The sequence below is a fragment of the Leptodactylus fuscus genome, chromosome 6, assembly GCF_031893055.1.
Source record: "Leptodactylus fuscus isolate aLepFus1 chromosome 6, aLepFus1.hap2, whole genome shotgun sequence".
Taxonomy (NCBI): domain Eukaryota; kingdom Metazoa; phylum Chordata; class Amphibia; order Anura; family Leptodactylidae; genus Leptodactylus; species Leptodactylus fuscus.
Window position 1 is genome coordinate 73,046,541 of NC_134270.1, and position 22,667 is coordinate 73,069,207.

The 22,667-nt window shown below is 44.1% G+C and overlaps 1 protein-coding gene across 1 annotated transcript in view; it reads left to right on the top strand.

Annotated features, from left to right (window-relative positions):
• The first annotated feature begins 1,555 nt into the window (after window positions 1-1,555).
• The window catches only part of LOC142210811 (uncharacterized), a 35,250-nt gene continuing 14,138 nt past the window's right edge, over window positions 1,556-22,667 (top strand). Inside the window, exons 1-4 of the mRNA XM_075280250.1 lie at window positions 1,556-2,474; window positions 15,916-16,010; window positions 16,932-17,000; window positions 17,166-17,220. Coding sequence (XP_075136351.1) covers window positions 1,826-2,474; window positions 15,916-16,010; window positions 16,932-17,000; window positions 17,166-17,220 — 868 coding nt within the window. The 5' untranslated portion in view covers window positions 1,556-1,825. The remainder of the gene's footprint in view (window positions 2,475-15,915; window positions 16,011-16,931; window positions 17,001-17,165; window positions 17,221-22,667) is intronic.

The window sequence follows — 22,667 nt, forward strand, 5'->3', positions numbered from 1 at the left end:
TGTGTGCAGGGGACACTATTGGGGTTAATACTGTGTGCAGGGGCAAGTAAGTAAGGGACATAATAGAGTGCGGAGGAGGGGGTCAGTCGAGGTCTTCGGCGTCAGTTGGGATGGGGGGGGCCCCATGTCAAAAGTTCGCCACGGGGCCCCGCCATTCCTAGTTACGCCACTGGTACCGCGGTGTACTGGTGCATGAATTCACCAAGAAAACATACCATTTTCATTTTTTTAAGAGGTCACTTAACTTAGTTATACAGTAATAGGTTCACAATTTTTCATCTCTTTTTGATTTATTATTGTGCCAAACTCACTATATGTGCGCCTTTATTTCTCCTTTTGCCTATATACGCTACAGGTACATATTACATATTACAGTACATGGCATTAAAGTTCAGTCCCTTTTACTTCAATGGAACTGAGCTGCAATGTCTCTCATCACCTACATGAGAGGTGTGGTGCTGTTTTTGGAAGAATGCAGCTGCGTTTTGCTGATCCTGCTCAACCCCTTTAGGTCTCTCTAACCATTCACAAGTAATTGTGTGTTATGTAATTCAATAGCAAATTCTCTTATAGGGTGCATTCACACAATGTAACGTGCAGCGTGATCTGGCACGTATACGGCGTGTCAGAGTTTGCACACAGTAAAAGCTCCCATTCATTTGGCCGCAAAATCACGGCCGCAAAATAACGCAACGTATACGATCCTAACTCCCATTGAAATGAATGGGAGCTTTTACGGCGCGCAAACTCTGACACACCGTATACGTGCCAGATCACGCAGCATGTTACATCGTGTGAATGCACCCATATACAGTGAAAAGATGCTTTTAGTTTTTGCTGCATTTTTTGAGCCAAAGCCAATAATGGTACAAAAGGAAAGGGAAATACATATATACTTATATACTTATACTGCCTTCTGCTCAAGCCATTCCTGGCTTTGGCACAATAAAAGCTGCGTTTCTGCAACTTCGGGCCTCAGTCTTAAGGTGGCAGCGGATCCCATTACCTACGGGGTCTTTATGTTACTGCACAGATGACTCATATATTTTTTCCCCAGAATAGATATGATCACGGAGAAAGATAAATTAAATAGATATGATCAAGCAGTACATAAACACCCCAATTCTGCATCTATTCATTTAGATTTAAATATGTATATATAGCACATTTATGTAAAATCATGTGCTTCTGGTTAAATACAGTACATTATATAGAGAAAGAAAGAGAGGTGGAATGTAAAGCTTTTGGATCCCAGTGCAAAATCTGATTGGTAACAGGACTTTACTTGAGTTCAGAGACAACAGGAACAAGGTAATTGTCACAATGAACGGCACTAGTAAAGTCTGATAAGTCCTAAGTATAGCCATACAAGTGAGGCATGTCAGGCTCACTAGTAACATGTCTCAGCGCTGCCTTCAGTGACCTTTTGCATAGAGTGGATCACAAATATGGTCATGAAGGGATATGTGCCATCATCTCTTTCTATATTAGCGGCACTGTAGAGCTGCACCTATTGGTTGGAAGATAGAAGGTTCTCTATGTGCATTTGTTGCTATCAATCACGCCTGCCCTGAACATTGGACTCTTTTTCCCAAGGCTTTTTCTTCTTCAGTTTTACAGTTGTCTGCTGACGTCTTCTTGTCTCCCTCCCAAGATCTTCCTTTTACTGGATTATTGGAGAATGAGAACTGTTTCTTAGGATTGAACTGATTTAACCTACTGGAAAGTTTCTTCATCTGGTTGTCACCTCTGTGTGCTGGCTGGAAGGACACCGTGACTCTGCTGGAAGAAGACTTCAGAAGTTGAAATCTGCTTTTACGTTGCGATGGCCTCACAAAAAGTGTGGCTGCTGTGCCTTCTAGTCACAGCTATTTGCTCCTTCCATGTCAATTTACTGCCTGGAGTTCAAGGGCAGGCCCAAGGTGCGGTGAAAGATGATGATGATGACGATGATAAAAATGACCATGCTGATGTAGCTGATGATGATGATGATGACGACGATGATGATGATGGAGACAATAAAGATGACGATGATGACGACGATGATGACGACGATGATGACAAAGATGATGATGATGATGATGACGACGACGATGATGACGACGATGATGATGATGACGACGATGATGATGATGACGACGACGACGATAAAGATGATGATGACGACGATGATGATGACGACGATGATGACGACGACGACGACGATGATGACGACGATGACGACGATGATGACGACGATGATCAAATAGTAAAGAAGCATGAAGATGATGATGATGACGACGATGATGATGATGATGATGATGACGACGATGATGACGACGATGATGACGACGATGATGACGACGATGATGATGACGACGATGATGATGACGATGATGATGACGATGATGATGACGATGATGATGACGACAAGCATAAAAAACAGGATGCTGATGATGATGACGATGATGATGATGATGATGATGATGATGAAGGTAACTAAGACTAAAGTCTTTCATGTGTTTTGAAAATAAATAGGGATCATCACAAGTTTAATTGTTCACTCTAAAGGAAATGTATCATCAATATTTTTCTACATGAAAAAAATCTTTGTATGTAAATTGTCTGCTGTCAGCTAGCAGATTTAGCTCACAGGCTTTATTTAACCTATGGCTGCTGGCATGAACAAGTTTCCTAAAAAAAATTGAGCTTTGAGCATTGAGCTTATGCCGCTGTTTGCTATGTCTTCGTTGCTTTATTCACTGGGACATTGGTATGGACTGGACTGAAGTTCTACTGGAGGACCAGCTCACTTTGGGACACTACAAATGGCGGCTTACAAATTACTAATGACCTAAAATGTTTACTGTAACCCTTTATGGAACAAAGCAGTGAAAAGGATGTCAGATAAAACACTAAATCCATTCAAATAAAATGGCTCTAACTTCCATTTCTTAATGTTTCACCTCCAACTCATAAAGATGATGATGACATAAAATAACTCAAGGGTCGACTGCTTTCTTGACCAGTGGTCTACAGCATGTGAGTGAGTGTTCAGCCGTGCTGGGTGTTGTATAATAGCTGTAGAGCTTCATAAGAGCATGTTAGGAGTTGTAGTCCACAATAGCTTGTAGGCCACAGGTTGCAAACCACTGTCTTTTCTTATTTACACTGCTCTGATAAAGACATCATGTAATAATGATCAATATATTGCATAATGCATCTATGTACAAAGGCTGTACTTGTGTTATATAAATATGTTCATTTAAAGGGGTATTCCAGCTAAAGACAGGGTGCCTGCATCTGTGACAGAGGTTTCCATTGCCCCCAGGTTCTGGAGCCTGATGGGGCCCAAAATGTTAAGGCCAGTATTATAAATGACGTGTAAGAGTTAGGAGATCTTTACTGATGTTTCATTGCAGCCTAAGACCTTCAAGTTATGCCTGTGGCTGGAGCCCCTCAAACAGAAGAATTTTGAGAAGAGGGATCCCATTTCCCATGTGGTCACATATCTGGATTTTAGAGTCACACCCCACTAAAATGAATGGAAACCTATGAGTACTCTCCCCTCTCTGCTAAGAATAGGGATGGGATTCTATACTAATCCAAATGTTATCATATATATAAATAGGATTTCTTCAGCTGGAAGACCCCTTTTAAGACACATGAAATACTTACAGAGTAGCTCTGTATCAGAGTATGATTGTAAAGCACAAGCTAAGATGTTTTATTACATGACACATGTGAAGAACACACAGGTTCAGTGCACCATGCTATAACTTTCATTAAGATTGATCTCCTTTTCACTCTATACTTTAAGGTTTCCTATATTATGGCTGCCTACTGACAGGCTGCTATGAAAGTAAACAGTTGAGTAACCCTGAAGCCCCACGTTGCGGAAACACAGCTTTTTTTGGTTGCATTTTTCCAAAATAACTACAAGAATGGCTACAAAAGGAATGGGAAATGTATAGGAATTTATTATACTTCTACTTTTGCTCAATCCGCTCCTGACTTTAGTTCATAAAAACAAAAAATCTGCAACAAAAAAAGCTGCATTTCTGTAACATGGGGCCTGAAAGAGCTTGTATCTTCATAGACATAAATGGGATCATAATTCTATTCTCTAGATATGAAGGATTAAACAGATGTCCTCAATGAGTCTGTCTTAGAGGATCTGACATTACTCGACATACCTGTTTTTGTATTGCCCATATACAGGGGTGTTACTTGAGGGGGTGCACTTGCATCTGTGTCATGGAGCCTTATGGGCTACATAAGATGTCTCTTCCCAATATGAGGATCTTTGCATTGGGGCCCAGGAATTGATGTTATGCTTCTGCCAATAAAATAACAATTTTGCAGCATCTTTTCTTATAACTCTGCATTGTACCATTCCTCTGCTGTTCCTCACACAAAAAGTTTAAGTAAAAGCTGGGCATTAGTGAGGCGTCCTTACAGAGACTGATATTGGAAGTAGTGACTTTATAGTGTCAAGTATGCAAGGACCCCCAGCTGGTAACCCCTAGCTGGCAAGGAAGCTCCAGCACTGTTATACCATGGGTAATATGTGATGTCACTTATCCCCGTCTCACCCAAGAAATAACATGTCATCTGATAAATGTGAATGTTACTTCCATGGTGAGGGTGAGATCAGTGGCATCTGGTACTTCTTATCTTGAGACATACACTAGGATCACACTGATTCTATTCCAACCTGTCTACTCTTTGAATACCCAGAGGGTGTCAGGCAGGGGTGAACCTGCCCCTTTCGCCGCCCGAGGCGAACTACAGAAAGCCGCCCACCCCCCCCACCCCGCCGGAGGAGGGGGCGTGGCTGAATGGAGGGGGTGTGGCAAATTGAAGGGGTCGTGGCTTAGAGCCGTTCGCCGGCAGAGAGCAGGCACGCAGAGGGCCTACTCTCTGCCTGAGCGTGAGGGGAGGCTGCTGGAGCAGCGCTGCTCCAGTGGCCTCCCCAAACCACCGCTCGGTGCTAAACCAGTCCAGGACAGCTTATCCTGGACTGGCTTAGGTTAGCAAAAATGCCGCCCTCCCTGGGGCCCTGGCATAGCGCCGCCTGAAGCGGTCGCTTCAGGTCGCCTCATGGGAGGTGCGGCGCCGGTGTCAGGTCATGGTCTGTTGAATACTGGGGGGATGTCCTGCCCCTGGAACAATGAGAAGGTTTATGGAAACTGATGCAAACAAATAATGAAATCGTTACTTATTGCAACTATGGCTGGTCACTCCACTTTCCTTTTGCATCAGTTTACAATAAATCTCGCTTAGGGTAAGGCCCCACATGATGTCACACAGCAAAAAAGTGCTGTGGGAAAAGTCGCGGCAGCGACACATCACGGTTCTTTCTGCAGGGCTTTACACAGAGAATTTACAGAGGTTTCCTCTGCGGACTTTCTGCTTCAATTATATCTATAGGGAAATCCGGCGTTTCCGTAGTTATAACTGACATGCTGCGATTTCCAAAGCCACAAAATAGGCATGGGATTCACTTTGCTGTGACTGTTTACTCCACGTGGAGCCTTAATGACAAGGCTGAGGCCACATGTGGTATAGTCATTGATGACCAGAGAGTCAGCAAAAGATTACCTACTGCAATATACACTACCAGTGTCATGGATTGGATTTTGATCCTTCGGCAGGACAATATGTTTGTATGTTCTGTATGATGACATTTTACCTTCTTTTTGAAGCAAACCTGACACATATGACCTTAGCCTAAACTACATTTCACACCAGTTACACGTAGATATACATTCATGCTGAGAAGTGCAATTTGCCTGCATTAGAAAATAATAATGATAATAATAATAATAATATTAATCTTAAGGCTAAGGCCCCACGTAGCTAAATAGTGCTGCAGGAAAACGGTAACACATAATGGTTTTCGCTTTTTACAGAAAATCGGCAGAGATTTCCTCTGTGGACATTCTGCTTACATTATAGGGAAACTGCCAGGGTTTCCATAGGTCTAATTGACATGGCGCGATTTCCAAAACCATGACGGTTTTGGAAATCACAGAGTATCTGCTGCCCATATTTTTCCAAAATGTGTGGATGGGATTCACTAGCCACTTTGCAGTGACTGTACAATGCTGTGTTTTTTTCTGTGCCATTTACGCCCATGGGGCTCTGGCCTAAGGCTGAAGTTCCACGTTGCGAAAACACACCATTTTATAGTAGCTATAAAATAGATTGGATTCTGGCTAATTCCATCCACACATTGCAGAAAAATATCTGTAGCAGAAAAACTGGCGTTTTGCATATAGGTATAATAGAAGCAGAAAGTCCACAGAGGAAAACTCTGCGAAATTCCAATGAAACACACTGTGCATTTCTGCCTTGGTTATGTCCTCATTTTTTAGCCATGCTTCACTATGTGGGCCTTAGCCTAAAAGGATTGTTTAAAATTAGAAAAAAGACTTCTATCTCTCTTTTCCTGAAATAGCCCTACACTTATCCTTGGTTCACATCTGCATTTGGTTATCCGTTTGGGGAGTCCGCATGGGACCCCCCGAACAGACTACCGAATGCATTTGCAAGCAGTGTGCAGTGAAAGCACACGGATCTCCATAGATTATAATGGGATCCGTGTGCTTGCCACGAGATCTCCACAGGGAACATGCGGGCAGAAAAGTAGATTGTGAACTACTTTCCTGTCCGCATGTTCCCTGCGGAGATCTCAAGGCAAGCACACGAACCCCATTATAGTCTATGGGGATCTGTGTGCTTTCACTGCACACCACTTGCAAATGCGTTTGGTAGTCCGTTCGTGGGGGGTCCCAATGCGGACTCCCCCGAACAGATTACCGACGCAGATGTGAACGAGGCCTTAGTGCAGAGTTGCAATACCCAAACACAGCCTTTAGACATGATTGGAGATGTCTATGGGGATGAAAGGTAGGCCTACTTTTTGTAATCTTATACAGCCCCTTTAAACGTCCCAATGCAAAAGAGAATATCAGATCCCGTCCATTTCAATGTTTGGCTTTTATTTGCGAAAGAAAGCAACTTTGATTCAGCAAGGAAGAGGTTAACCTAGTAACTGAATTGAGAGAGTGGTGTGTGTATTGGGTCAAATTAACCATTTCAAACCTGCTCTCTAATTTTCAGTATGGAATATGCAACGTGCTGAATGACAGAGAAGGGTTAATCCTGGTGCAGCTTGTGTTTCGTGTGCTTATTATAAAGTGAGAATGCGGTCGCAGCCCCGCGCAGCTGCTCCAGAAAATCTCACTTACCACTTAATAAATGCTTTCACTAAACAACCTATGAGGCCGGGGTGACTGCTGTGTCTCTGCGACTGCTTCGTTATCACTTCTATCCCTCGGAGTACTACAGCGCTCAATCTCTGTTGGCAAGAACATTTTAATATTGAATCAATGGTAAATGATGCATCTGCAAAGCTGCCAAATCATATTAAGGCATATTAAGGCTTCTTTTACATATATTTTTATTGAGCCGTTTGGGTTTTTTTGCGTGTAAAAATATAATGAAATTCAGGGGTATGCGCATTTGTGAGGAATTTTTTTTTGTCAGGGATCATACTGAAAAATATAAGTATTTTTTTTATACAAGTTTTTTATTCAGTTAAATCCTTGTGACAGATTGCTTTAAAATGGCCATTCCTATTGTGCCTGTAAGAGGCTTCACTAATAATTCCTACATACATTTAAGCTTCTGAACCCCAATACAAATTCTGTAAGGCTAAGACCCTACATAGCGGGACGCAGCCCAGAAGCGCTGCAGGAAAAACTGCATCGGAAACCATCATACTTAAATGGAAAAGGCGGCGTTTCCATACGTATACTTGACATGCTGTGATTTAGCAAAACGCAATAGTTTTTGAAATTGCAGCATGTCCGCTGTGGTTATTTTTCTGCAATATGTGGATGGGATTTGCCAGAATCCCATCCACTCTGCAGATACTGTAAAATGCCACAGTTTTTGCCTGGTTTTTGGTGTTTTGCTACGTTTACAGTATGTGGAGCCCTGGCCTTAAAGAGACTCTGGCTACCAGGTCCCAAAGTAGCCAACTAGGTGCCATGTGCAACCTGTGCATTCCCTCCCCTCTTGTGCTGCCCCTGTTATTAGGTAGTATTAACAACTTCCTAGTTGCGCATTTTCTGCAGTTGGTGCAGCAGTTCATATATGTATATGGGCTAAAGCAGAATTATTGCATCACTCATTTAGAATTATGGAAGTGTTATGTATGCCATTTTGTAATATAAACATCACAGGATCCATAGTTATTATGGAATTGGTTTGTATGCCATTTTGTAATATAAACATCACAGAATTCAAAGTTGCCATGGGAATTTAGTTCCACTGAAATGAATGGCATTGAGTGGCCATATCAGACACACGAGTCACGACCTATGGGAAGTTTTGGAAAAAAAAGCAACTGTTTTTAAGTGGATAGGATTTCCATTTCTCGGGTCCCCCAAGCAAACCCGAAGAATGGAAACCCGAATACTAATGGAAACCTGGCATCAGGGAAGTCTGTTTCTCCTTGGAGAGAGAGCCAGGCAATACCCCATGGCCAGCTTATAGGCCAGGCAATACCCCATGGCAAAATATATATACAGATTAGCTAATATTCAGAAAAATGAAAGCTGGCTATGTAGAGCCACTTTAGAAGAGATAGCTAACCTTAAAGGTCAGATATTGACTATAGGGGAGTTACCTCCAGTAGGTCGCACTAAAGAACCGTGCCTTAATGGGCACCTCCATGACATTGGCACTGAACATTCTGTTTAACCAAAAAAAATCTCCCCTCCTACTTACTGTGTTGCAGCAACTTTACCAACCACCCACACACCCCAGTACAACTGTACAGTCCATCCCCACCATTCATCCTCTGTCCACCAATGACTGAGACCACAAAAAGGGGCTGGATTAATTGGCCACAGCAGCCATTTTTATTATATAAAATACAATACAAAAAATAAATAAATAAATAAATAAATAAATAAGCTATCAAAGCCCAAAATAAATATATACATAAATAACTATATATAATCATCAACAACTTTACTATAACAAGCCAACTGATAATTACTGTATGGGGAGGAGATAGATAGATAGATAGACAGACAGACAGACAGACAGACAGACAGACAGACAGACAGACAGATAGATAGATAGATAGATAGATAGATAGATCTGGTTGCCAATTTTACCATCACACCAATTGCCACAAACCATCGGCTCAGGGGCACCATAGAATACAGAATGGCTATTCCACACCAAATGAAAAATCAATCCTTGAGACACCACCCAGCAGGAGCCGAAAACCAGCCAGACCAAATACCAAACAAACTCTGCACCCCCCTCAAAGCAAAGAACATAAAGACGAGCAGGCAGGACTCCACTGCTGCAGAAAGCGCACGTACATGCTACACAGGATTATACAGCTCAGTGGGCAGGATACAGACATCAGAAGTAGAAACCAACAATGAAATAGTTACATGAAGTGTTATAGTCCTGCAGTCTACAAGTATTGTCTATTGACCTAGACAATACTACTTTATGTACTCATCCATTGCTGGCTTCTACTTCCAATGCCTGTTTTGCTGCTCACTGTGCTGTTTGAGATGTTAAGGGTTAACGGAGCCATTGCTGTCTAAATATACTATCAGTAAGTGTTTGACTGGAGCAGAGACTGGGGGGGAGTGAAGGAATATTCAAGGTACAATATGAGCGGCAAATAGAAGGACAACATAGAAGAGAATGTTGTCCAGGAACTCAGAATGGGATGTGGGGGAACGATAGAGAACTGCCACCCCTATTCTCTCCAGTAAGCATCTGCACACACTTCAAGCAGCAAAGACATGACATTCTCCTACATAGAGGACTGGTATTACATGAGTAGGGAGCAGAGACCCTAACCCTCCAGTCAATATTCATATCCAGCCGCTCCCAGTACTAGATACAGAGTCCCCTACATAATGGGTACAGAGTGAAGAAATAAAAGACTACAGATGGCTGAAATAAGGAGCAAAGCAAGCGAATGGCTGCTGATTGGTAATTAAAGTAATGAATGGCGTTGTCCAGTGAGGACCTTTCATGTCCTCCAACATTGGCCATGTTATATGCCACTGGAAAGCTTTGCTGGTATCTACCCCGGTTGCACAGATATCAGTGCCGGCACTGATATCACTGCACAGTAGGGAATGCCTTCCGGGTCCGGATGGATGGTACACTGCTATAGATTTGTACTGCCGGGGGGAGGGGGGGGCACTCCTCACATCCCAGCGATGACGACATTGTCTATAATGGGGTCCTCTGAGTGTGGGCCATAAAGCGGCAGAGAGAAAAGTCCTCCGTACAGGTGGTTTGTTCAATGGATTCCCCAACAGAGACTCGGGCGCCAATGTGAACTTAGCCATAGAGGACATCAACGGTCCTTTTTAATGTCTGTATTGAACGGGTTTGTCATCTGTTTTTTACATTTGATCCAGTCCACTCATCCATGTTTAATGAAATTATGGATCCATTTTGACAGACATTACTTGTACTGGTCTGTCCATCCTTGGGAACAAACAGAAATAGAACATGTTCTGCTTTTTAACAATTTGAAAAAAATTTGAAAAACAGGCGTAAACAACATCCATTTTTAATAGCTCTTTTGCATCCCATCCATTTTTCTGTTTTTGATGGCCAAGAGTCATCCATTTTGGATCAAACATTGGAATTTCATTGGTCTTTATTTTTCGACCCAACCAATGATCCATTTTTAATGGACGTAAAACAGACATCAATCTGTTTTATATCTGTTAAAAGCGGACCCTTTCATTTCTATTGGGTTTGTTTGTCTGTCAAAACAAATAAAAATAGAGCATGTCAATTTTTTTCAAGATGGTCATCAAAAATACATATGAATAGACACAGTGGACCGGACATATTATGCCTTGTAAGTCAGTTTTCTGGCATTCACAAAAATTGTCGCAAACTCACTAGTGGGTAGTCTAAAAACTGGAGTAACATTTCAGGACAGATATGTCAGACTTATAGATGTATCTAATTTAACAAACATTGCATGAAACATCAATGTAGACTCTAGCAAAAGTGACTTTAAAAATTCCCCTAATGATAAATTTGCCCCAATGTGTCAAAATGGTTGCGCGTCGGCCATTACAAAAATTTATATCATACGGCTGTTTTTCACTGTTGTGTGAATCAGGCTTTAGGCTTCTCTGCAGACAGCAGGTGAATAGTTAATGAGTTGGTCACATCGCCTGCAGCTACAGATGACTAAATCACAGAAAAACTTTTCAGGATTAATCCAAAATGTTTTTGATCTGTGCCTTTAGGTGGTTTTCTGAGAAGAGAAAACAAATTAATGTAGATGTAGAAGGCAAATTGTGCAATGTAGGGTTTTCTTTACAATGAAACAAAGCAATAAAGTAATGGGTAACTAAAAAGAGATTCAGCTAGTCATTAGAGGGCAGTAGTGGCTATGGATCATGTACCCACTGGGCTTCTTGTTAGGAACGACATGGTAAATTGGAACAATGATACATTGAGAAATTGCACTAATAAATCCACATTAAAACTTTCACTTTTTAACCCTTATACCCGGTTCACATATGCTGATGTGTTCCGTACGTAAGGGTCCTCATGAGGACTGGCCGCACGAATCGTTCGTGTGGGCAGTGCGCGGCAAGCCCACGGACCCCATTATAGTCTATGGGGCCCGTGCGCTTGAACTGCAAAGCGCTTGCAGTTGCACTTGTATTCTGTCCGGGAGAGTCCTCATGCTGCTGGCAGTGCGTGGCAAGCCCACGGACCCCATTATAGTCTATGCAAAGCGCTTGCAGTTGCACTTGTATTCCGTCCGGGAAGGTCCTCAGCATGTGTGAACCGGCCCTTACTTGCATCACCCTGGCTCTTGTAACTAAATATGGCGTCACACAGCAGGGACCTGGCAGCATTGCCTGTTGCATTTAACCACTCAAATGCCATGGTCACAAATGTCAGACTTAGCCAGAAAATGGTGGCATTTAGGCTATGTAGCCTAAGACTAAGGGTAAGTTACATGGAATTTTCTGGTCAGGATTTTGAGGCCGTATCCATCTCAAAATCCTGACCAAAAAGACGGCTCCAATTGAAATCTGTTTTCTGGGAGCCATTTGTTCCGACTCCCAGAAAAAGAAGCGACATGCTCATTCTTTCAGGTGGATTTGCCTCGCAACATCCGACTGAAGACACTCCCTCCCACCAGGCCCATTCATTTGGGCCTAATCCGGAGCACAGTGCGCGATTGGATGACGGTGCACTGCACCGGCATCCAGTCGCGGCTACCCGTTTTCTGGTCCGGAACCTGAGGCAGCCTCCGCCTCAGGTTCTGGTCCAAAAAACCCCATGTGTACTTACCCTAAGGCCCCACAGAGTCCGCTGCAGCCTAAAAATGCTGTGGGAAAAACCAGATCAAAAACACATTGTGTTTTTTTCCACGGCACTTTTCACAGAAAGTCTGCAAAATGTTATCCCTGCGATTTTTCTGCTGCTATTATACTTATACCGAAAACGCCAGCGTTTCTATAGGTATAATTGATATGCTGTGATTTTACAAAAACTCTACAGTTTTTGAAATCACAGCATATCTGCTGTGGATATTTTTCTGCAATGTGCTTCTTCTTGTGATCAGCTGGAAATAGAGGGAGAGGCGGGGAAAGCTAGCTTATAAGACTATGGGCTGGACCAATCGGACAGTAGGAGGAGGGGAGGACCCAGTTGAACCAACTGGGGCCATCTTTCTACACCTACTTACAGAAGGGAAATGGCCTGGAAGGCCTCTTATTGGAGTCCATGCACACCCCACGGTCCCTGTCATCCTACTGCTGTTCGGTGACTTCATGATTAACCAGAATCCCATCCATTTTGCAGGTACTGTAAAATCGCAGCATTTACGCTACATGCGGCTCTGGCCTAACTCTCCATTACATGAAATCAAGCAGATAGTAGGAAGCCCGGTACTATTAAGACGTTGATAGGTGAATAAATCTACAATCTGTTTCTAAACTGGCTTCTACTGGGGAAATAGGAAACAACATGTACACCATAGAGACTACTGCGGGGTTTTGAATAAGACTCCTCTCCCTTTTATGACTAAATATACTCGCTACATGATGACTCCAAACAGTGGCATACATAGCAAATATTAAAGATAGGTTCCTTTCAGCTCATGCTTGATACTAACATATTCCTAAACAACATAATCTACAGTATGTTGTGGTGCCCACATCTTATATTCTCAATTCGTTACATGTTTCACTATTTTTTAGTGTGCTAAACCTGAGTCATCTGTGAAGACCTCATCCTTGCACAGGTTATTATTGCCAACCTGGACTGGGTCACCACTTTCCAAGGGCACCATAGCAGCCACTATGTCTATGCACATCCTTGGCTCCAGAGCAAATAATATTGTGACTCTGTACTAGAAAATATAGGGAAGTCTTCAAGTGCCAAAGATGTGGTAGCAGGTGACAAAGAATTGGCAAGTGAGAAGTTGACATGATGCTGATATTCTTCTACTATGTAACAGAAATGTAATTGTATTATATGAAGGGGGAGTTGTGAGGGCAAGGCCATCAGCCCTGCCAGATGAATTATCATTTACACCAGAAATCTGACATAAATGATGAAGGAAACCTAAGCCAAGATGAGCTGGCATAGCTTTCCCTCCAGTCTGTCTGGTCCGTCCTAAACCAGTATACCATGTAGGTGTGCCCTCAGGTAGCCACGGCTGCCAACACCTGCTAACAGCTAGGTCAGAGTGACCTAGATGTAGGGACAATTTGTCAAAATGACAGTCCAATGATGCGTCTTCTCTCAAAGACTGCAAACTGGGCAAAATGCCTTGAGTGTGCCGTAGAGGCCTGTATAGCAGTCAACGATCTCTCACCAAAATATAAACTACCCAATATTAGCCTCTGATAGCCTTTTTATAGGGCAGCAGAGGAAGCACTTGGGCACAAATGCAAATCTTTAACATGGCTCCCACCTACTTTATTTCATTTATAATACTGGTGTCTTATATGACAAACAAGCCTTTAGCAACAGGGTGTACATGTGACTGCTGTCTCTGTTCCTACTACAGTGTCATTCCTGTATGAGAATGAAGGCCTATAGGATGTCAGAGAGCTGTTTACAGTTTAGTGTCCATCTTGTTGGGATTCAGCATGATGCCAGCATGTTAGAAGCCGTGTCCTGTTGTCCTTTACTTCTTCTCTTGGTTAAACATTATCTCAGCTGTCAGCAATCCACATTAGGCTAAGGCTCCAAATAGCAAGCCGCGGCAAAAATAAGGCTGCAAAAAAAATGCGGCTGCAAAACATCACAGTTTTCCCACATTGTTTTTCAACGAAAAACCGCATAGGTTTCCTCTATGGACTTTCTGCTTCCATTATACCTATAGGGAAACCACCGGCGTTTAGGTATAATTGACATGTTGCAATTTCCAAAACTGTGACGGTTTGAGAAATTATAACGTGTTCTGCACGTATTTTTCACTAGAATCCCATCCACCTTGCAGTGACTGTAAAGTACTGTGTTTTTTTCCAAATAGCGGCGTATACAATATGTGACGCACCAGCCTTAAAGCGTAACTAAACTTTTGGACAACTTTTGATTTTCTGGCAGTATTTGTGTCATTAATACATTTTGTTATGTACTTTATTAACAAATTTTGGCTCCTTTATGTGAAATCCAGCATTTTTCAATGTTACTCTTGCTTCTCTATTTAGAGCTGTCCCCTGGTCCTCATTGTGTACAGTGCATGGGGTGTGTGAAATGACGAGAAAATGAGGGAGGGGATTGGATTATTTATAGGCAGCCCAGCATAACATGAAAGATGAGAATCTCCTCTTTCATATGGCAAACCAAGTTTCAAAGTCTTATATTGCTGAGAAATAACTGTTTAAAGTGACCCCCCCCCCCTCATTTTCTCTACATTTCACACAGCCCATGTACTGTACACAATGAGAACCAGGGAACAGCTCTATTACATAGAGTAGTAAGGGGATTCACAGGATGCAGGATTTCACAGAAAGGAGCTGAAATTTGTAAAGTAATGATATTACAAAATTTATTGATTACACAAATGCTGTCAGGAAATAAAACGTTTTTGAGAGTTTAGTTATGTCTAAATTTATTATTGCACTTAGTAAAGCACATTATATAAGAACATGAACCTGACATCTGCTGACACCTCATTTATAATTGGGTGGATTACAGAGAGTACCTATGTTTTCAAACCATTAAGATAAACCATCATCTTTACATTGCCAAGTGTCTGACTGTTCAGACCCCTGCAGATCAGCTGTGTCTGCAGGGACACACGTCCAGGGATTGTTTACATGCCAGGAGTCTGGTGCCCACAACTGCCGCTATCAAGAATGCGGCAAGTGAGTAGTGCAGCACCCAGCATGTACAGTTGCGGAAGCTGCACGCACATTGAAGCAGCTATTCTGGAGGGGTCTTGACAGTTGAACATTTGCCGATCTAAAATCAATACCCTATTTCAGGCTGAGACCCCATATTGAAAAAACACAGCATTTTTGGTTGCAGATTTTTCAGCATTTTTTGAATGAAAGAATGAAAGCCAGGAATGGATTGAGCAGAAGGTAGACATAAAAGAGCTTCCTATACATTTCCCATTCCTTTTGTAGTTACTCTGGTCTTTGGCTCAAAAAAACACAGCAAAATCTGCAACAAAAGAAGCTGCATTTCCGCAATGTGGGGCCTTGGCTTTAAAGTGTTATTTGCCGTAGCTTCCATACATGATGATAAACATATCTACCCAATTTTGCCACAGCTTTATTCTCTTCTATGGTTTCAGTAAAACACGGATCAGATTTGAGCATTTTACCTTTTAGTTTTGTTAATCATCAATTAATGTTGTACCTTTTCCTGTAGATGACGACGATGATGATGACGACGACGACGATGATGACGATGATGATGAAGAGTATAAAGCTGGATCACTGTGCCGCTACTGCGCATTCTGCAAGGTAACTTATATGATGTCTGTAAACCTGCTGATGACTGTAGACAATATCCTGATAGAACAGGGATGATGCTACATGAACCAGAAGAGGTCTATTACAAAAACCCTGACCCAATGTAAAGTGAGTAAGGCTCCTTTCACATTAGTGTTTTAATGTCCATCCATACGAGGATCAGGACAATGGACATTACAGCTTCCAGATTTAGAGATACAATTTAAACACCTTCCAGAAGTATCCATCATCATAGACAGCAATATTAAAACAAAACACAATTTCCCTTGCATTGCCTTTCTGGGATTTTTATTTTTTTTTGTTATGGACATAAAAGTGCTTTCCTATATTGAGAAAAAGGTACACATACCGGCCTCGCTCTCTTTGGCATATATTAGAGACAATGGATGTTTAGGGCGTACTCCAGGATCTTTCATGAAACACACAGCATGTAACAATGTGTTAGCTGAGCCTGAGTAAGGCCTGGTTCACATCTGCGTTGAGTATTCCATTTGGGGAGTCCGCATGGGGACCTTCCGAACGGAATACTGAATGCATTGGCAAGCGGTGAGCAATGAAAGCACACGGACCCCATATTCTATAATGGGATGTGGGTTTTCCCGCATGATCTCCGCACGAGTCATGCGGAGAGAAAAGTAGTTAATGAAGTACTTTTCTCTCTGCATGATTTGTGCAGACAACCTGCAGAAAACACACATACCCGATTACAGTCTATGGGTTCCGTGTGCTTTCATAAGCTCTCCGCTGGTCAATGTGCTTGGTATTCCGTTCAGGGTCCCCAAGCGGATACCCCCAACAGAATACCAAACGCAGATGTGAACCGGGCCTAACTTTTTAGGACTGCTTATAGTTTACAAATGTGTATTGAATACCCATACCATGTAATAAAACTAAATCATTTTAATTCCCCAGCACTGTGGAGAATGTGATAAATGTCCATGTGAAGAAAAGGATAAAAGCGAGCACTGTAAAAACTGCGAGGTGAGTCCATATATTTGAAGCAACTTCAACATATACAGTCCAAAATAAGAAATACATGCTAGATAATGAAAGGCCTATAGCACCACCTAGTGGTAATTGTCCATTTTACAGGGCTGGATTGTACTGAAGAGATTTCTTGTAAATAATTTGTCACTTTTTTTTCAGTATTGCCAGTTTTGCTATGTATGCCCAGTTATATGTGAAACAGCCTGCAAGCCTGGTAAGTCATTCATAAAGTAAGGCTGTCCTACCAGAGGACAAGGGTTGTGACATGATGACAGATACAGATTTGTATGTGCCCCATCTATATAACCTTCCACCTCGTCTGTAAAGATGTCTTTCTTCACATATGCCTCTAATAGATTAGATGGAAATCTTTAAAATCCTTGCAATGGTGGAGGATGTGTCTCATTTATGGCGAAGAATAAGGATAAGTTCACACAGAGTTTTTTGGTCAGGATTTTGAGGCCGTATCCGCCTCAAAATCCTGACCAAAAAGACAGCTTACATTGAAATCAATGGGAGCCGGTCAGTTCTTTTTTTCAGCAGCTGGAACAAAGAAGCGAGATACTAATTCTTCAGGTCATTTTGCCTCGCCTCTTACCTCGGACCTAAAAACCCTGTGTGAATGTACCCTAAAGGATAAAGAAAGACCAATGCAAAAAGCCTTACTGGGACCTTACAACTAAATCCAATCAACAATGAAAATCCCACGCTAACATAAAAAATACATATTTTATTGATTACTGCATATTAAAAAAACAGAAAACATGACAGAACACATAATAGCTAGAGATGAGCGAACACTAAAATGTTCGAGGTTCGAAATTCGATTCGAACAGCCGCTCAATGTTCGTGTGTTCGAACGGGTTTCGAACCCCATTATAGTCTATGGGGAACAGATACTCGTTAAGGGGGAAACCCAAATCCGTGTCTGGAGGGTCACCAAGTCCACTATGACACCCCAGGAAATGATGCCAACACCTCTGGAATGACACTGGGACAGCAGGGGAAGCATGTCTGGGGGCATCTAACACACCAAAGACCCTCTATTACCCCAACATCACAGCCTAACAACTACACACTTTACACACTCAATACCACCTCTCTGACAGTAGGAAAACACCTTGAAACATGTGTATTTGGCACTTGCAGTGAGGAGAGCTTGTCACCAGCAGTGAATTTGGCCCTTGTAGTAAGTTGAGGTTGGCACCAACATTTGTTTTGAAAATCAGGGTGGATTGAGCCTCTAACCAGCAGAGTTTGGGCAAATTCATGGTGGAGGGAGCCTCTAAAAACCCCAGTTTGGACCAATTCATGGTGGAGGGAGACTCTAAAAACCCCAGTTTGGACCAATTCATGGTGGAGGGAGCCTCTAAAAACCCCAGTTTGGACCAATTCATGGTGGAGGGAGCCTCTAACCAGCCCAGTTTGGGCAAATTCATGGTGGAGGGAGCCTCTAACCAGCCCAGTTTGGACCAATTAATGGTGGAGGGAGCCTCTAACCAGCCCAGTTTGGACCAATTAATGGTGGAGGGAGCCTCTAACCACCCCAGTTTGGACCAATTCATGGTGGAGGGAGCCTCTAACCAGCCCAGTTTGGACCAATTCATGGTGGAGGGAGCCTCTAAAAAACCCAGTTTGGACCAATTCATGGTGGAGGGAGCCTCTAAACAGCCCAGTTTGGGCAAATTCATGGTGGAGGGAGCCTCTAACCACCCCAGTTTGGACCAATTCATGGTGGAGGGAGCCTCTAAACAGCCAAGTTTGGACCAATTCATGGTGAAGGGAGCCTCTAAAAACCCGTTTGGACCAATTCATGGTGGAGGGAGCCTCTAACCAGCCCAGTTTGGGCAAATTCATGGTGGAGGGAGCCTCTAAACAGCCCAGTTTGGGCAAATTCATGGTGGAGGGAGCCTCTAACCAGCCCAGTTTGGACCAATTCATGGTGGAGGGAGCCTCTAACCAGCCCAGTTTGGGCAAATTCATGGTGGAGGGAGCCTCTAAACAGCCCAGTTTGGGCAAATTCATGGTGGAGGGAGCCTCTAACCAGCCCAGTTTGGACCAATTAATGGTGGAGGGAGCCTCTAAACAGCCAAGTTTTGGGAAATTCATGGTGGAGGGAGCCTCTAACCAGCCCAGTTTGGACCAATTAATGGTGGAGGGAGCCTCTAAACAGCCAAGTTTGGACCAATTCATGGTGGAGGGAGCCTCTAACCAGCCCAATTTGGACCAATTAATGGTGGAGGGAGCCTCTAAACAGCCAAGTTTTGGGAAATTCATGGTGGAGGGAGCCTCTAACCAGCCCAGTGTGGGCAAATTCATGGTGGAGGGAGCCTCTAACCAGCCCAGTTTGGGCAAATTCATGGTGGAGGGAGCCTCTAAACAGCCCAGTTTGGGCAAATTCATGGTGGAGGGAGCCTCTAACCAGCCCAGTTTGGACCAATTCATGGTGGAGGGAGCCTCTAACCAGCCCAGTTTGGACCAATTCATGGTGGAGGGAGCCTCTAACCAGCCCAGTTTGGACCAATTCATGGTGGAGGGAGCCTCTAACCAGCCCAGTTTGGACCAATTCATGGTGGAGGGAGCCTCTAAACAGCCCAGTTTGGGCAAATTCATGGTGGAGGGAGCCTCTAAAAAACCCAGTTTGGACCAATTCATGGTGGAGGGAGCCTCTAATTAGCCCAGTTTGGACCAATTAATTGTGGAGGGAGCCTCTAACCAGCCCAGTTTGGACCAATTAATGGTGGAGGGAGCCTCTAACCACCCCAGTTTGGACCAATTAATGGTGGAGGGAGCCTCTAACCACCCCAGTTTGGACCAATTCATGGTGGAGGGAGCCTCTAACCAGCCCAGTTTGGACCAATTCATGGTGGAGGGAGCCTCTAAAAAACCCAGTTTGGACCAATTCATGGTGGAGGGAGCCTCTAAACAGCCCAGTTTGGGCAAATTCATGGTGGAGGGAGCCTCTAACCACCCCAGTTTGGACCAATTCATGGTGGAGGGAGCCTCTAAACAGCCAAGTTTGGACCAATTCATGGTGAAGGGAGCCTCTAAAAACCCGTTTGGACCAATTCATGGTGGAGGGAGCCTCTAACCAGCCCAGTTTGGGCAAAATCATGGTGGAGGGAGCCTCTAAACAGCCCAGTTTGGGCAAATTCATGGTGGAGGGAGCCTCTAACCAGCCCAGTTTGGACCAATTCATGGTGGAGGGAGCCTCTAACCAGCCCAGTTTGGACCAATTCATGGTGGAGGGAGCCTCTAACCAGCCCAGTTTGGACCAATTCATGGTGGAGGGAGCCTCTAACCAGCCCAGTTTGGACCAATTCATGGTGGAGGGAGCCTCTAAACAGCCCAGTTTGGGCAAATTCATGGTGGAGGGAGCCTCTAAAAAACCCAGTTTGGACCAATTCATGGTGGAGGGAGCCTCTAATTAGCCCAGTTTGGACCAATTAATTGTGGAGGGAGCCTCTAACCAGCCCAGTTTGGACCAATTAATGGTGGAGGGAGCCTCTAACCACCCCAGTTTGGACCAATTAATGGTGGAGGGAGCCTCTAACCACCCCAGTTTGGGCAAATTCATGGTGGAGGGAGCCTCTAACCAGCCCAGTTTGGACCAATTAATGGTGGAGGGAGCCTCTAAACAGCCAAGTTTTGGGAAATTCATGGTGGAGGGAGCCTCTAACCAGCCCAGTTTGGACCAATTCATGGTGGAGGGAGCCTCTAAACAGCCCAGTTTGGGCAAATTCATGGTGGAGGGAGCCTCTAAACAGCCCAGTTTGGGCAAATTCATGGTGGAGGGAGCCTCTAACCAGCCCAGTTTGGACCAATTAATGGTGGAGGGAGCCTCTAAACAGCCAAGTTTTGGGAAATTCATGGTGGAGGGAGCCTCTAACCAGCCCAGTTTGGACCAATTAATGGTGGAGGGAGCCTCTAACCACCCCAGTTTGGACCAATTCATGGTGGAGGGAGCCTCTAAACAGCCAAGTTTGGACCAATTCATGGTGGAGGGAGCCTCTAAAAACCCCAGTTTGGACCAATTCATGGTGGAGGGAGCCTCTAAACAGCCCAGTTTGGGCAAATTCATGGTGGAGGGAGCCTCTAAAAAACCCAGTTTGGACCAATTCATGGTGGAGGGAGCCTCTAATTAGCCCAGTTTGGACCAATTAATTGTGGAGGGAGCCTCTAACCAGCCCAGTTTGGACCAATTAATGGTGGAGGGAGCCTCTAACCACCCCAGTTTGGACCAATTAATGGTGGAGGGAGCCTCTAACCTGCCCAGTTTGGACCAATTAATGGTGGAGGGAGCCTCTAACCACCCCAGTTTGGACCAATTCATGGTGGAGGGAGCCTCTAACCAGCCCAGTTTGGACCAATTCATGGTGGAGGGAGCCTCTAACCAGCCCAGTTTGGACCAATTAATGGTGGAGGGAGCCTCTAACCACCCCAGTTTGGGCAAATTCATGGTGGAGGGAGCCTCTAACCAGCCCAGTTTGGACCAATTAATGGTGGAGGGAGCCTCTAAACAGCCAAGTTTTGGGAAATTCATGGTGGAGGGAGCCTCTAACCAGCCCAGTTTGGACCAATTCATGGTGGAGGGAGCCTCTAAAAACCCCAGTTTGGACCAATTCATGGTGGAGGGAGCCTCTAAACAGCCCAGTTTGGGCAAATTCATGGTGGAGGGAGCCTCTAACCAGCCCAGTTTGGACCAATTAATGGTGGAGGGAGCCTCTAAACAGCCAAGTTTTGGGAAATTCATGGTGGAGGGAGCCTCTAACCAGCCCAGTTTGGACCAATTCATGGTGGAGGGAGCCTCTAAACAGCCCAGTTTGGGCAAATTCATGGTGGAGGGAGCCTCTAAACAGCCCAGTTTGGGCAAATTCATGGTGGAGGGAGCCTCTAACCAGCCCAGTTTGGACCAATTAATGGTGGAGGGAGCCTCTAAACAGCCAAGTTTTGGGAAATTCATGGTGGAGGGAGCCTCTAACCAGCCCAGTTTGGACCAATTAATGGTGGAGGGAGCCTCTAACCACCCCAGTTTGGACCAATTCATGGTGGAGGGAGCCTCTAAACAGCCAAGTTTGGACCAATTCATGGTGGAGGGAGCCTCTAAAAACCCCAGTTTGGACCAATTCATGGTGGAGGGAGCCTCTAAACAGCCCAGTTTGGGCAAATTCATGGTGGAGGGAGCCTCTAAAAAACCCAGTTTGGACCAATTCATGGTGGAGGGAGCCTCTAATTAGCCCAGTTTGGACCAATTAATTGTGGAGGGAGCCTCTAACCAGCCCAGTTTGGACCAATTAATGGTGGAGGGAGCCTCTAACCACCCCAGTTTGGACCAATTAATGGTGGAGGGAGCCTCTAACCTGCCCAGTTTGGACCAATTAATGGTGGAGGGAGCCTCTAACCACCCCAGTTTGGACCAATTCATGGTGGAGGGAGCCTCTAACCAGCCCAGTTTGGACCAATTCATGGTGGAGGGAGCCTCTAATTAGCCCAGTTTGGACCAATTAATTGTGGAGGGAGCCTCTAACCAGCCCAGTTTGGACCAATTAATGGTGGAGGGAGCCTCTAACCACCCCAGTTTGGGCAAATTCATGGTGGAGGGAGCCTCTAACCAGCCCAGTTTGGACCAATTAATGGTGGAGGGAGCCTCTAAACAGCCAA